General features: G+C 39.3%; 1 protein-coding gene across 5 annotated transcripts in view; it reads right to left on the reverse strand.

The window, feature by feature from the left end:
• Positions 1–16,298, reverse strand: part of LOC133518783 (protein bunched, class 2/F/G isoform-like) — a 187,394-nt gene that overhangs the window by 7,572 nt on the left and 163,524 nt on the right. For all 5 annotated transcript variants that reach the window (XM_061852479.1, XM_061852480.1, XM_061852482.1 and 2 more), the window contains one exon: positions 4,557–4,608. In XM_061852479.1, coding sequence (XP_061708463.1) covers positions 4,557–4,608 — 52 coding nt within the window. The remainder of the gene's footprint in view (positions 1–4,556; positions 4,609–16,298) is intronic.

The raw sequence follows: 16,298 nt of genomic DNA on the forward strand, positions 1-16,298 counted from the left end.
CGGCTCAAGAAATAAAGTTTATCAAGGAGGATAATGCAGCCGATTGTACGAGTATGCTGCTAAATGATGTGCATCTATGTAGTGCAATTTCAAAACCGGTTGAGATTTCAGATCAAATTATGCAATGACGTCAACTTCGAGATCGAGCCTCATAAATATTGAATCTTGAAAACATTGCCACCGTACCAGTTTTTCTTTGTCCACAAATATAAACATAATGTAATAATGATATTAGTATTATTAGTGTGTAAATAACAAATATAATTATTGCTATGTAACGGGGTGGTCCAGTTAAACATCACAACATTCTGGTTGTGGTTACTAAAATATTAAATGAACGATAACTTGATAAGATTATTTTTAAGACCGAAGGTCGAGATGTTTTGAAATCCTGTTTACTAAATCGAACAGCGAATCTGGTTATTATCAATCCCCAGAGAGCGTTGGCGGTTTCGACGGATATGATAAAAATAATCTGTATTTACTTCGTCAGTACTCTTCCATCTTTTATCTTGGTTTAAAGAGATACCGATTATTGACAAACAGATTTTGAATTATGACATGGAATAATAATTATATCTGTCAAATCTTTTTATCTTGTTTTTGATCGAATAGGCTTAAACTATTTATCACATTGGAAAATAAATTTGCCGCACCTGCGATTGTCGTTATTGTTTAGCTCACCTAAATTAGGGATCGTAATCTTTGACGTTAAAACAAATAAAAGGATAAGATCGTGACGACTGTAATTCTCAATTCTAGAATAGGTCTTAATAGTAGGAGCGTGACAGCTTCATTACAGGGTTGGAGATTTGTTTTCCAAGAACCCCGCTGCATTTCCTGGCTCGCAATGGCTTCGTGCTGTGATTTCGATCTGGCGCGTGCCGTGCGCTCTCGTAGCCACTCTTAGTTGCAAATAATTCGTCGCTCGATCTCGATATCAGGCAGGCGACCGATTTGCAAGAACCTCTATGTCTTTTAGTACTTAATTCTATGGTGTACATGTTTGATTTGGTCGCTTTATCTTGAGAGCACGTGTCTCCACTGTACCGGCACATCGAGGGCAGCTTTCCTTCCGTGTCTATTCTTGGCGGGTTAGCCCTTACGGGTCACGTCTGACTCATGCAAATAACGTACACAATGAGGGCATTAGTATGCTATGACGCCTCAAATAAATGAAAATTACCACACGTAGCATACAATAGACAAACACCGCCTTCCTACATACCTAGCGACGCCATTATAAATTTCACGTGTTTGGCAATATCGAAGGTAATCGGTGAAAAGTAATAAAAGTTCAAAGCTCTAAATTCAAAGAACGGGTGGAAATCAAAGAAGATTGTGTTTGCACAGATGCATGGAAGTGGGTCAGTAGTGTGAACTATTATTCCTGCGACGACGAATTGCTAGTAAACATAATTTGAGTGATGTAACACGAAAAGTCTTTCGAAACAAACGGCTACCTCTGAATATCAGACAGCGTAGATTTTGTGTAAATTTAGTGCTCCAAGGCCGTCCACTTTATTGTGGGCAAATGATTATGCCGACGCTTTTATTACTTATATGCATCACGTATGACAATGAGACGAGTTTGAATAACGTTTCACTGTGCTTTGTTGAAAATATAATTTTAGGTAAATGTCCTACTCTTTGTAAGATCGCATGTTTTTGTGTATTTTATTATATTTTATATATAGTAAACTACTTTACTCTATCCGGATAAAGAAATGAATGTTACAAGACAGAGAAAGAAATTAGTAAAATAATGCAGGGCTTCTTTTGATATTTGTACATATTACGAAGAGATAGTGTTTGCGAGAAATAATAAGCTTATATTGCGCTGATAAGCGCTTACATGTACACCTGATATCTTTTCATCTATATAGCCTATCTTTTAAAATAATCGCGTTCCTATTATTGCAGTCATCGACAGATTGTAAAAATAAATTTTGATAAATATAATCAATTAATAGATAACATCCGTTACTTAAAATAGACGAATAACTATTTCGTCAAGTGCGTGATGGAACTGATGTAACATGTAGGCAGTAGGTAGGTACTTCAGCAAAATATTTTTATTCTCTTTATTTATTTTTCATCTTGGGCTAGGTCATTTATAATATTAAAAAACCTAACCTAGGGTGCCACCAGCAGCGGGGCAGGGCTATTATTATTACTAACTTCTAAGATGTGTGTCTTAAAACGAATTTGCGCAAAAGAAGTAGGGAGCATGATGTAAGTACGAGTAGGGAGTGAATAGGGAGTGATAAAAATACTGGGCGGTGGGCATTAGGGCAGGATTTAGGTCAATCGCTTGAGGCCATCTGCGGCTAATTATAGAGGATGCGAGACTCCGATAGCGTACATAGATGAATCTCAATTGCGAACGCGAATGTAGGGTACAGGAGAGTAAATCAGTGCTAATAATGCAATATTTGCGGATGTTAATAACTAACATCTGAAATACGTTTGACCTACTTATAAAGATTCGCTAGTCGTATGTTTATATTTATAATATGACTGAGTTAAGTCTAAATAAAAAATATAGTTAAACGTGTTGTTTTAGTACCAAAGTACAGATATCAGTTATTTTTCTATCTGATATAAATATGCATTAGCTATAATTTTACTTACTAAACAAAATGAATAATTATGAACCTCCTAGTCTTTTCGTTGTATTTTGTTTTGTTGCGATAAGTAGGTACATCTTTTGTATTGTATTTTTGATATGTTTACAAGTTCTCTAATAAGTTTGTAACCGATCCGAATCCGCATGCATACTAGCCTCAAACAAAAATACTGATGGCAAGCGGCAACAATGCAATCGAGAGAGCTCAGATTTCCTCCCGCGGACGCTCCGGCTGTGGAATAAGCTCCCTGTCGAGGTTTTCCCGAGGGTATATAGTATGGGGTTCTTTAAAAAGGAGTGTATAGGTTTTTAAAGGGTCGGCAACGCGCATGTAACACCTCCGGAGTTGCAGGCGTCCATAGGCTACGGTGACTGCTTACCATCGGGCGGACCGTATGCTTGTTTGCCACTGACGTGATGTATATATATATATAAATAAAAGATCGGAACATTGCAATGCAGTCTCACACTGAGCGCTGAGAATCGTAACATTCGTAGCGATTACACCTGACCTGAGCAAGAAATTCTCATGGGAAGTTGAGAGACGACACTTCACACTCTAGATAGTCTAGATCAGGATGTGAAAACAAAAAGACACGTAACTAATAATAATGCGGTACCGTTACGCTGGGCATTTCCCGGATTGGTCGGAGGAAGTCATTAGAGAGTCAACCAGCGTCGATTTAATAAAGGTGTTATGTAGCTCCATTACTATTGCGAACACGAATAGTATCTCAGAAGATTGCATCTTTGCGCAAGAGAATTAAACACAGATAAAGATGACTGGGTGTGTGATGAATGCTTAAAGAAAAGTCGGGAAAGCTCTACGTAATGTGTGAAAGAAATCTTTGAAAGACGTTGACGCACGGTACCGCATGTAAAGTGGACTGGCTATGCAGGCAATTGGACATGGTACCATTAGAGTCGGTTGAGGCTTCCCAGAATCCCTTGTATTGAGCGCAAGCGGAACCCTTGCGGCCGACTAACATGGCACCGAGTGCTACTGCAATACATTGTTATCGAAGTATTCAGCACATGCTTTCTATGTACTAGATGTCCTATCTTTCTTATCTTAGGTTCTCAGTCGAAAGAAGCACATTACTGGCAAATGATATTTCGCCTTAGACAGTCATTTGGCATTATTAAGACACGTTATTTCCTTAATGGTCGGGAGAGAATCTTCGACGATTTGAGTGATTTGCGTTGCATAAAGTAGCACAGCAGCCCGGATAGTAACGTCGCTAATGGATTCCATTCGTCTTTGTGGCCGTTGTTTCTTATAGACATTTATTGCATGTGATTTTCTCCATTTATGGTCAATTATGATAATGGTCGGCGGCAAAAGAAAAAGGGTTTGCTAACGACGCACGTAGGCCAAGATAATTCGCATTACAACCTGAAGTACTGAATTGACAATGCTATAATAGTCACGTGTGGCGTGGGCTTTATAAGGGCATTTGACGTAGCTTAAGAAGAAATATGTGAAGTTATCTATGAAAAGGGACCTTATTGTCGATGGCGCTTCTGCCGTTATAAACGATGCTCCGATACAAATACAACGCTGCGCGACGCAGTGCGGCGTAAGCGCCATCGACAATAAGGTCCCTTTTCATGGATAATGCCACATATTTTCCCTGGCGAACTTTAATGGCCGATAAGTATAAAAAATGGTTGTCTGTAAAGTCGGTTTACGGAAGATAATTTTGCGTGATAACGTCGTAAGAAAACATTGATGAAAAATTGCATACTTTTGTTTTATGAATTGAAGTATTATCACTGAATTATCATTATTTTGTATAATAAAAAGGAGTTACCATGGAGATCTGTCCACAACGAGACACTTTTTCGTGCATGCTACCGGTGTTCATCAATTTATAAGACGTTATCACGTCAAAAATAAAAGTTGCATTAGAATTAAGATACATACCATAGCTTGCTCGATCTTGTTGTCGATGGCCACCGCGCTGGTGCCCGATGCGCTGTAACAAAAAGAAAATAATGTTAGCCAAACATCATTAAGTGTCACGTTCTTTACAAAATATCTATGCATATGTATCAAGATAGTTTCGCTTAATAAATGTCCATTAAGTTTTTATGTTGACTCGAGCTCAAATCAGTGTTATCGCGAAAGAATGCGTGAATACTCGTACTTTTATCGGTCGATTAAGTTCAGCAAATGAAAACAAAACATTGCATCGATTAAGGTAAGCGCAGAGTTGATGCAAGGGCGAATTGAGTTTACTATATCCAAGTAGTAAGTGTAGATTATAATTAATGGGTTGAAAGTTAATTCGCAGGAGAGCTTCCGTCCGACGCTACGGATGATTACGTTTGGGCGGCACCCGCGGCACTGTAAATATTGCTAAAGCGACCCGGTGAACTAACTTGTTTGTAACATTAAACAATGAAGTCCGGCTTTAAATAGGGCAAGACCCCAATGCATTCAGAAATGAAACAAGCGTAAATGCTGGAATAGTATAGTAATAAGAAAAGAGAAATCTATGTCGATGTTCTTCATTTCTAATGTCAGAAACCTGGTCAATCAACAGATGTTGATACTTGACCCACAAACCCCTATCGATTGCGACTGTAATTGAAAAAAATTTGATTCTCTTAAGATTAGTTGGATGCTTAATTGCTTAGTTACTAACGCGAAGTAACATAGGCAGAGTCAGCGTTTCGTAGGCAGTTAGTACATGCTGACTAGCACGGCATAACTTGGTAATTAAGTGTAATTAGCAATACCTAGACAATGGAACAGAATAGTGTAGTGTAGTTATTAAAAAGTGTCATGAGTGCAACACGCGGACGGCGCGCGGCGCGGCGCCACGTGCTTGCGAGAGTGACGAATGACAATGCGGCTGCTTCGCGGCTACTGTGCAGGCAATGACTGTCGACTATTGCCATACTTACTTATTATGATCCAATCTCATTCGTGTAATCGGTAGTAGTATGTGGCACATTGATGGACAAACGTACTTGACTTTCTCCCGTCGGATTCCGTGTCGCGTCAACGATTTGAACAACACGATGCTAAACTTGAACCCATTGGAGCGATGAAAATTAACGAGGCTGCAGATCGATTGCGACCGGTTTACCGGTGAACTCTCAATATTGAATAACGCTCCTGGACCACACGACTCGACCGCACTGACAATGGCTTCCACCAAAATTGACGCCTTCACGATAATTATGCAACGCATGTAAGTGACACGTAATAAAATACCGGATAGCAACTGTAAAAATCGATTTCGCAACTAACTAGTAGATTATCGTTAAAAGTCAACGCCGTGTCTTCAGGGCGGCAATAAAAAAAAATCTGCTTTCTCTAAACGGAACTGAGCGAAAACTAGTTTTTGTATTCTTTGAGCGATTACGCAAGTTAGTTGACAAAATTGTGCTCAGTGGCACGCCACATGAAAACGTTGAAACATAAGGAGGCGAAACCGGAGAAAGTACCTATTCCGAAGTGACGAGACTTAGCCCGAAAACAACAACAAATTGATTAGTGGCCGAAAAAGACGAACAGTAATGAGTTTTTTCAAATGTTTATGAAGTGATAAATGTAAATTATTGACGAGCATGATGACTTTTACGAGCAAACTACCTAAATTATGCCAAATATAACCAGACGTCGGGCTTCATACGTGTCAGTCAACCGGACCGGCTTGGCAACAAAGAACACTCGCTAAGATCATGTTTTCAAAGAGTCATCCTCTAAAATAACTTTTCACGACAATATTGAAATTAAAATTTAACAATTTAAAAATATCTATCAATAAAGGATAAAAGGGAAAAAACTTTCAAATGCAGTACGTCCGCCGGGTCCGGGCACAAGGTAAAGTTCTCAAGTGTTGAAACGTTGTTAGACAAATACAAGCAGCAAACAAAGAAGGGGAGATACCAACAGTTTTGTCTTCACGCACGTGTGTGTTTGCTTAGATCATTGAATCATTGAAAGATGACTTTAGACGACGTAACGGAACAAAGGTCTCCGCTTTTGTAAAGACGTTTTATGTTTTCTTTATAAATAACACAAGCAACACGTCAAACAAGGAATTTTTAATCGTTCTACAGTCGTAAGTGCAACATAACAGCGCCCGAAATAGCATCCGCCGAAAGTTAACTCGTCCAGTGTTTGCAAAACCTGTTTTTGAGGAAATTCTTTTGTTCAGAAATACAATAACCAGATTCAAAATTTGGCAGGCAAATTGGGGATTGAGTAAGAACTGCATGCATTGACTTCGTGAAATACACTAAGGCGTTGGACTGCGCTGAGATTGGGATGGAAAATGTCGATAAATTATTTAATGCTCACCTTATTTTATTTTATTCGGGATGCTTACTGCCTAAAATACATAGGTTAATAGACTTATCTACTAGATGCAAATTATAAGCTTCCACATATATAATGCTAAATAACACAAATATGAATTATTTACCAATCGTTGTCCAAAATCACGTCACTGTCTGAATTTCTATCAGCTTTATGATAGCCATTGAAGGATCATTTAAATTCATTATTTAGAAAATAACAAGTTTTATTCTTATTTTCATCGTCGACGACCCAAAACAGGTGAGATTGTTTATAATTAAAACGTTAAAGATATAACATTATATAGGTATAGTTTTGATTTAAAAAAAAAGCTTTCTACGTTGAATGTATGTGGACTCCGTATACTTTCATGATTAAATTTAAGGCGTAAAAAATTGTTTCAATAATTAATCAGATTTTCGTAATACAAGTAAAGGTTGCATCCATGAGTCATTGTTTAGCAGACAATAGACTGAAACGCAGGTGCACGTGGTGACATGACTGCATTACAATAAATTAATACTCTTCACCTGAATTCCCTCCACATTATTGACTTGCTCATGTCACGCCATTCTGTTAACGATGGCGTTCTTCACGTCGTTATAACTTACACGCAGTTAACTGCTATTAAATATTAATATTTAATCAGTGGTATGACAAGGCTACAAAAACTACAATTTTTTTAAAAGTAGGTAACCATTTTTTGCGTTCATTTAACTATATGATCAGTATCATTTTGACCACATGCGGTTCTCATCTGAACATTTTATGTAATTGTCTCTATTAATAGACTGGGTCTTATAGCTGACTTAGTTGCACTGAATTGAGAGTGTATCAAGATCGCCGACGGCGTTTTATTGGGTGATAATAGCCGTTAAGCGTTTGTAACAAACGATTCAATTGCAGCCCGGGATCACCGAGTGTCCCCTGTCATACACGCGCGGCGTGCGATCAAATAGCGTAGTAACAAATTATTAGCGTTATCGAGAGGCTGTGCATGAGTCGTATTGTTGTATTATCGGGTAGCGAGCGGCGAGCGCAAGGTCGTCGAGGGGAAATCGACGGTGTCGACTTGTTTCGACATAGCTGGCGCCACCGCCGGTGCCTCCGTTCAGATCATTACATCTTACTTGCACATATATTTTGTTTATTTTTTACTCTTATTTTCTTTAACGGATATCATTGAATTAGTTTCGAATCAATTATGTATATAAAAGTACGCTCTAGTTGTGGCTAACGAGTTCTTGTAACGAAATTGCTGAAAATCTCATTGCATTGGAGTGATTTCTGAAGCGTAAACAATTTCTGAGGACTAAAGTGTGTTAGGATTGGACTATAAAATCCGGTCACGTGAAACAAGAAGCCGAATATGGCGGCTTCACGTGGCAATCGTTACCATAGCGCTGCGATGGGACGTGAACAATCAAACGAATCGGTCACAAAGGACATTAATGGGATACTACGAGGCAGCACAGTTGGTGGTTTATGGGACTTGTCACGCGAAGCGGTCACGCGATGGTGCCTACTGATTTCAGAAACATGGCTATTCAATCAAAACTTTAATATGTCTAATAGAATATTAAATTAAGATAAGATACGTGAGAAAAAATATACCAATTGAAAATTAGCGCAATCTTTAATACTTATGTTAATCAGGAGAGGTCTCAACTGACCGCAGATGGGATTTAATTACTCATCCACACATCCTGTTACTGACTTCGGTTGAATTTGGTTGCAGAGCACATGTCGGGGTATTGTTACGTGTTTTAGCCGGTGTTGTTTAGTGCAACGGATCGATAGAGCACTGAGACGATAGAGACACCTAGGTTCAATAGGCGGCGCTGACGTCAGCCAATCGCAACCGCTTGTCTGGCTGCAACGGCCACGTTGCCGGGGAACCTTCACCGACTTACCGGCACCGTAATTAGCCGTGCACGGTGAGAACCGTCGCGAACGCAGGGCCCTATAACATTCGACACTGTCCCATTGACGGCAACTTGACGAAAAGGCTGCAATGCGTCACGACTCCGTGAGACTGCGGAGGTGTCGGCGACTCGCTAAAGGTTAAAGTACTTACACAGGGTAAAAGTAGTCGATGTACTTGACGACCACTTCTCTGAGAAGATCTTGCTTGTTCATGATGGACGAGTAGCTTGCACTTATAAGTTTAGTCTGCATGACTTCGGATTTGCCAAGGATCACGTGACGGGACTTGCGAGTCCCGGTTGAAGGACTTGAGGGTGCCGTCTTGGTTGTTTGCAAAGCGTTTACGAGTGTAAAGATAACGTTTTTAGAGTAGTTTAGTCGAGCGCGCGGGCGACCGGATCGACGCGTTGCGGCGGACTGGGCCGGGCGGTGCGGTGGGGCGGCGCGAGGGGGCCGCGGAGCAAGTGGCGCGCGCACGGCTCTACCTACTACGGGCTACGATGGCGCCTCCAAACACCTAGGCAACGCTTTGAGTTGAGACACACCCGCCGCACTTTAATTTTAAGCGAGTATAAATCTGCAACAGCCGCGAGCCTCACCACTTCAGGCCACACTGGATAGCTTAATTTGAATTATACGATCGTTAAGTTCAAGGTTGACCAGATTTACGCGGTGGCTTTTTGCAATGTTACTTCAGGTCTATTTTTACATTTAAAGTAACAGGTTTAGTTAACTCTAAATTAATTGACATTGAAGAGGTACAAAAATGAGTCGCAGTAACTGTTAAAGTAAATAATTATACCAATATTAATATATCATTGGTAGCATATGAAATAACAAACCAGACCCTCGGAATTATAATATTTACTTACTTACCTAAGTTGTAGAAACATTGGCAGCAGATTAACAATCTGTCTCAACAAGCCAGCTAGACATAAGACAAGTGCCATCAAACAATTGAAGCTGCAGACTTCCGCGCATTGTCTATGCTCTACCAGTTTTATGTGGGGAAAAAATATAAGGTAAAAATCAGGGAACAATGGCGTTCCGGACCTTTGGGAGGCGTACGCAGAGCTAAAGCCAACACGTAGAGGCCCTTTTGACACTTTAATGAAATGTAAGGGATACACCGAGCGGATGTTGCCCTTGCCCGTGTCATGGGACGCACGCAGAGGCAACACCCGCCAGGGTGTAAGGACTATTTGAGAGTTTATGGAATCTAAAATGAACTGGGCTATTGGGTCAAAGCGATGGTCTAAATACTGGCTATGTGATAAAAAACAGGACGCCTGCCTAATAAAACGGTATTCGATTTTATAAAACATATCATTGTTATTTAAAAAAAAGTAATATTAAGGTACTAAGTACAAGTACAATGTAGGTACAAAGTAAAAATTAAGCCAGTACGTGCTGTATATAAAACGGTATTCAATTTTATAAAACATATCTTTTTTATTTAAAAAAAAAGTAATATTAAGGTACTAAGTACAAGTACAATGTAGGTACGAAGTAAAAATTAAGCCAGTACGTGCTGTATATAAAACGGTATTCAATTTTATAAAAACATATCATTGTTATTAAAAAAAAAGTAATATTAAGGTACTAAGTACAAGTACAATGTAAAGATTAACCCAGTAAGTGCAGTATATTCGAGATTCGATATTAGACATTCGAGAGTCGCTAGATACTTCTGTCACAATCACGATCTTATCAAAGCCACTAATTATACTCGTTAGAAATGCAAATAAGCATCCAACTGATAAGATAATGCCTGCAGGCACAATAGTAAATTGACAACATAATTCGCAGCTATCCATTTGCATAAGGCCAGGGCAGTGACGGTCCTGTACAAATTGTACTGTTGGCGCTGTTTCAACTCGTAGCACCGCTATCTAAACAGAATCAAGATTCAGAACTCGAGTATTTTGTAAGCGTGTTGACATGTGTATGTGTACTTGTGAATTTCGAAACACGCATTATATCATAATCATTGCACTAAAGTCATAAAGATCAAGATGCTATTCTTAAACGAGGTGATTATTTCTTAGCGGATTGTACTTACATTGTCGAGATACAAGTACACGTGGTTGGCAATGGCGGTGTTGTCATAGCAGGATAGTAAAGATATACGATACAGAAGATCATAAGTGTAACGTGGGTTAATCAAGCATTGTTTGTGTTTCATGTGAGAATGGTTATTAATTTAACCTTGGCAGTTGTAAGCTGGACTATTAAAATGTTTTGCGCAGAAAATGCGCTATAACGGTATAAATATTATGAATAGATTAACGAGTTTGCCTTGTTTACTGCCTAGGCCAGACTTTATTACCTATTTTTTGCTGAAGTTGGAACAATTCTCGGTGTTCACATGACTCTAAACGTTCAACTAGTCTAAAATAAACATTTTGATAGGTACGTATTGTTTTTTGAGGATAAAATTTTCCTACTCCATGTTTTTCCTTTTCCATCTGCATTACATCGAAATCTCATAAAGTAGGTATGCAATGCAAAGTTACCTATATGTAGTACCTACTGAGATGACTTTTTATGAAAATGAATAACCTATAGCAAACAACGCATATTAATTCTGATTGCCGAATGATTACATATTTTTACTTCAACAATGACGATGACGGTATACAAGACGTGGTAATGACAAATTACTTGTACGATTCCTCCATAGGCAAAAGGTTTAAGTATGTCAATTGCAGCAATTACGTTTCAGCGCCTCCTATCATTATTGATGTCGCTATTGTTTTTTAAAGCCTTTACGACCGCTTTGGAACTACGTACAATGGTAGAAGCTGCGATTTTATGTCACGAATAACCGTTCAAGCCACGCTTCACTGCCGTTAAAGTCTCCATCATAAAGCCATATATTTGTGTATTGTCACGAAGATATCAACGGAACCATCACGTATATTTTCATCTCGCTGATTCACTCTAGCTTTAGTCCTAGCAACCTTTGGCAGAGCGCAATTATAATGATTGTTATTGTTGCGTTGCAGCATAAAAACTAGTACTAAATTGTGGTTTTTACTTTTCGTCTTGCGAAAAAATGCAAGACATAAAAATATTGTACCCACAATTTGCAACAAAATCCTGACACTGATGTACTACACTAACCAGTAAACAGAGATGTTCGTGTGCTCCATTATTGTGTCCACCACCATTATACGAACGCAACAGAACCACTTCGGTCAAAAATGCGAATCCAACTGATTTGACTTTTAATGTATTTTCACTGTAGACAAAGCATTGACGCTATGATGGCAACAACTGGCTAAGACGCAGTGCGAATAAAGAGACGCTCTTAGTCGTGATATCGGCGTGCCGACCAAGACTCATTCATTATGTAAATGTGTCAGAGAAGTGGCTATAGATTAGTCGTATTAAATATTAACAATTGATATATTGTCTGACAACATTGTTTGAGTTAGAAATATTGTATAAAACACATAGAAAGTAAATAGTACTTGAACATTTTGTGAATCACTAAAACGTAAACAAAACTAAAAGGAAGATAGTAAACGGAACAATCCGATGTTGCAATACTTATAATGATAGATATGAAGAAAAATAGTCACAAACGAAAATGAAAGAAGAGTTCTAAAGTGACAAGTTCCTGTAAGGGATCATTGCCTTATTCGTGACTAAGTAACATCAATTGGGATTTCCGCCATTTCCGAATTAAAGGACGGTCTTACTAGGCAAAAGGCATTTGATGGAATTTAAATTCTGATGTTAGTAAGTTCCTTTACCATAGTAGAAAATCAAGCTAATACAAATTAAAATACAAATACAAAAACAATAAAAATACAAATACAAAAATAATACAAATCAAGCTAATAAAAAGTTAATACAAATTCTTAAGTAAATATGTTGGTTTGCCGGAGCCTCTAAAACATTCTACCGCGTATTATGTTATCGTTTCAGATTAAACTAATTTAGGTAATAATTATTACGGTTAGTTACAACTGTTATGAAACGTCTCAATTATATCTATTATAAAACGACTAAGAATTTGAAATGCTCACATTAGCGAATTATGGAAAGTCTGTTAATTATATATGTACGATACTCCTGAACACAGCAGTCATTAATATTTACACATCACGATTTCACAGATTGTCTTAGGCTTCGTACGTGTGAGCCATCAACTTCCGTTATTAAATTATCCGCTTCAAAATTATTCAAAGATGTTTAAAAATTGCAGCCCGCTCGACTGCAAAATGTTACTCGTTAACATATCATAGTAGTTAATTCTGATGGTCACTTAAGGACGCCTACATCTATTTAAATTAACGGACGAAGCAGATGCAACAATCTTGATTATACATCATTAATGTTATTATCATCAAGGTTTTTCAGCAGATCGATTGGATTACACAAGTGCTTTGTTACGTGAGTAGGTAAAGAGTGGCAAACTGCATTATTAATGTCAGTCATGTTGTATGTCGATGTGTCCAAGGCTTATCGATCAGCCGGCGAGATAGTCAGCGAATGGTAAGACCTTCGGGCTTGTTTAGTTCGCTCAGGTGCTCATGTACTTGTACAGGTATACTCTTTCTAGACACGAGGTCGACGATTACGAATAATCAAACATTTTTTAGCCAAGTACCTAATTTGTAGTTAATCAGGGAATGTTTAGAAATTTGCTAAATACTTATTCTGTTCACGTTCATTCTCAAATGATAATAAGCATAACCGGTACAAAGAATCATAACAACATTCACGTTATCTATATTGTCAAGATTTGATAGTAGCAGGTAAGATATGACATGTGTTAGATAGGAGAAAGGAACAAATATGATAACAGTGTATAAAATATGATTTCTTAAAATAATCGAAGCAATGACTGTAAACAAATGTTTGAAATTAAAGGTAAAAATATGGACAGCGAAATGAATTGAGTGAAAACTTACACGGAGCACCACGTGTTCCTGCGTCCGAAAACTGATCGGGGCGGTTCGGTAACAGTCGGTTTTGGTAGGACATCGGAGGGTAGGCTTAACTTGAGGCCGGCAATCGACTTGCGTCGTTTCGCAGCAAGAGCGCGGGATGCCAGGTCCGAGTCGTGCACTTGTTCGGGAGTGGTCACGGCGCTCGAGCACGTCCTCAGGTGCGCCTGCGCAGTGGCCACCTGCAGGAGCTTGCTGGAGAGGCTCCGCCGGCCGAGGGCCTCGCAAGTCGGGCACTTGCCGTCCTCCATGGAAGTCCTCGTGCGTCTGAGCCGACCTCGCCGCGGACACTGAGCGCATCTGGCCTCCAGCGGACGTGGTGAATTAACTGATGTCATCCAACAAACGATACGCGTGCGACGACTCTCGTCGTACTAAGAAATGGTAACAGCGTGCGGCTCGGACACGGAATCGATCGATACGCGACCGAAATAGGCTTAAAGCGATAATAGGAACGCGATAAGGGTGTACACGCAAATAAGTGTATTGACCTAGACGACGTAGCAGGGCTTCGCAACGGCCTCGAGGCGGCTGTGCGCGGGCGACTCAGCGCATGCGACTGCGTGTGGCTAGGACCCCGCCGGCCGTAATCCGAACGTCGGAGAAGATATCGATGTTTGCGGTGAATAATACCTACTCCACCCCGCTCTACGAGTGTCAGTGTGACGAGGCCGTACGACGCGAGGTGCCATTCCTGCATTCCGCTGGAACAGATCCAGGTGGCTTATAAATAATTGGTCGATCGTATTTTTCCTATGTTTTGGTCGATAACACGACGTAATAAATAACCGATGAGTATCCTATTATTTCTTTCGACGCTGTTGTGTAGTTCTTTCGAATGTGGTATTGGTCTCGCAAATAGCTACTTCGGTCCATCTTGCGCAAGCGGACGAGTTTCAGCATTTGCTTTGCGGATTTTAGACCAACTAATTCGGAGCAAGGCCGTTTGGAATCACTGTTATTTCTGGACACCTGCGACCACCTTCTTAGTCACATTCATAATTTATAAGTAAGCAGTCTAGAGTCAACCTGTATGTCACAAAACCTAAGCTGAACAACTCTCATTTGATTGCATCAAGCCAAGATTTCACACGTTCGTCATAACACTATTATCATTTATAACCATAATTCACAACTGTTTACTTTAGTTCCTGAAATGTGCACTAGCCGTTAATAATAATACTAAGTGATGCCTGTTGGCAGAAAAATCCTTTGACACGACATGGCAGATCTGTATGTCTCGACTGAATGTCGTATTGAACAGCATCCCCGATAACTCAATTGAGATCAAATTTGCGATCAGCCAAAATCGGCTATCGGTTAATCGCAGCAAGCACCGTAAATAGCTAAATATTGGCGTCCCATCGATACTTTCTTGACAGTATAATTCGACAAATTAACGGGCGGTATATGTAATGTAAACAACCTAACATTACAACATACCGAATTGATTGATGAGAATGATGAGTGAGGAATGTTTAGAGCCCAATAGAGGAAATAAAAACATCGCACACTAGCATATTAACAAGTAGTCAAGTACACTAATTATGTGCCTAGTGTGGAGACCATCGTTAATCTTAGGCTTTAACATTAAGATTTTAAACCATTACTGTAAAAAGAATATCCTGTGGTTGCAACAATTCATGTTTTAGCATTTACACTAATACTTAGCTTAGCAACACTGCAGCTGGCAACGTTTTATAGTTTTAATGGGTACTTATTTTTAATGCATAACCAGGCAGGTCAATATTATTAATCACTTTGAAAATGAATCTTACAAAACTTAAGTGAAATTAGAAGCGTTAAATGGATTGACCACAAATAAAGCCACACTATTTAATCTATAACCAATTCCGCTGCCAATCAAGCTGAATTCTGAACTAATCAAAGCATGTGCATTTCAGTAAACTTTTAAACGGCGGGTCCACAGTATCCACACAGAGCGAGCATACGAGCACAAAGAGCCAGTGTAGACGTGCCTCTGTGTGGACCCGCCTAATGTTGTACAGTCTCAACAACCTAAAGATTAAAGAGACAAATAACCTGCAAACTCATTTAAATTTTAATATCGGATTAGGGTTGCAAAAAAACGGCTTTTTTGTCTTGAAAAAAAAAAAAAACCTGAAAAAAACCGTGAAAAAAGTTTTTTTCTAGGATATCTTTTTTTTTTTAAAGTACGAAATCTCAAAATTTGCAAGGCAGTTAATACTTTTATACGGTTGTTTTTGACTTTATGTTAACTATTAAACTAATTTAATTAAAAAAAATCTACTACTACTACTACTTAATGGCGCAGCGACCCAAAATGAGTCTTGGCCTCCGACACGAGTACACGCCAGTTGTCTCGATCCTGCGCCATCTCCCGCCAGTTATCGGCCTGGAGATCGCGCAAGTCCGCTTCAACAGCATCGCCCCAGCGATATCTGGGGTGGTCTGGGTCTGGGACGTGGGTCGTGGGAAAAAAAAA

This window comes from Cydia pomonella, chromosome 6 (assembly GCF_033807575.1).
Source record: "Cydia pomonella isolate Wapato2018A chromosome 6, ilCydPomo1, whole genome shotgun sequence".
NCBI classification, from domain to species: Eukaryota; Metazoa; Arthropoda; class Insecta; order Lepidoptera; family Tortricidae; genus Cydia; species Cydia pomonella.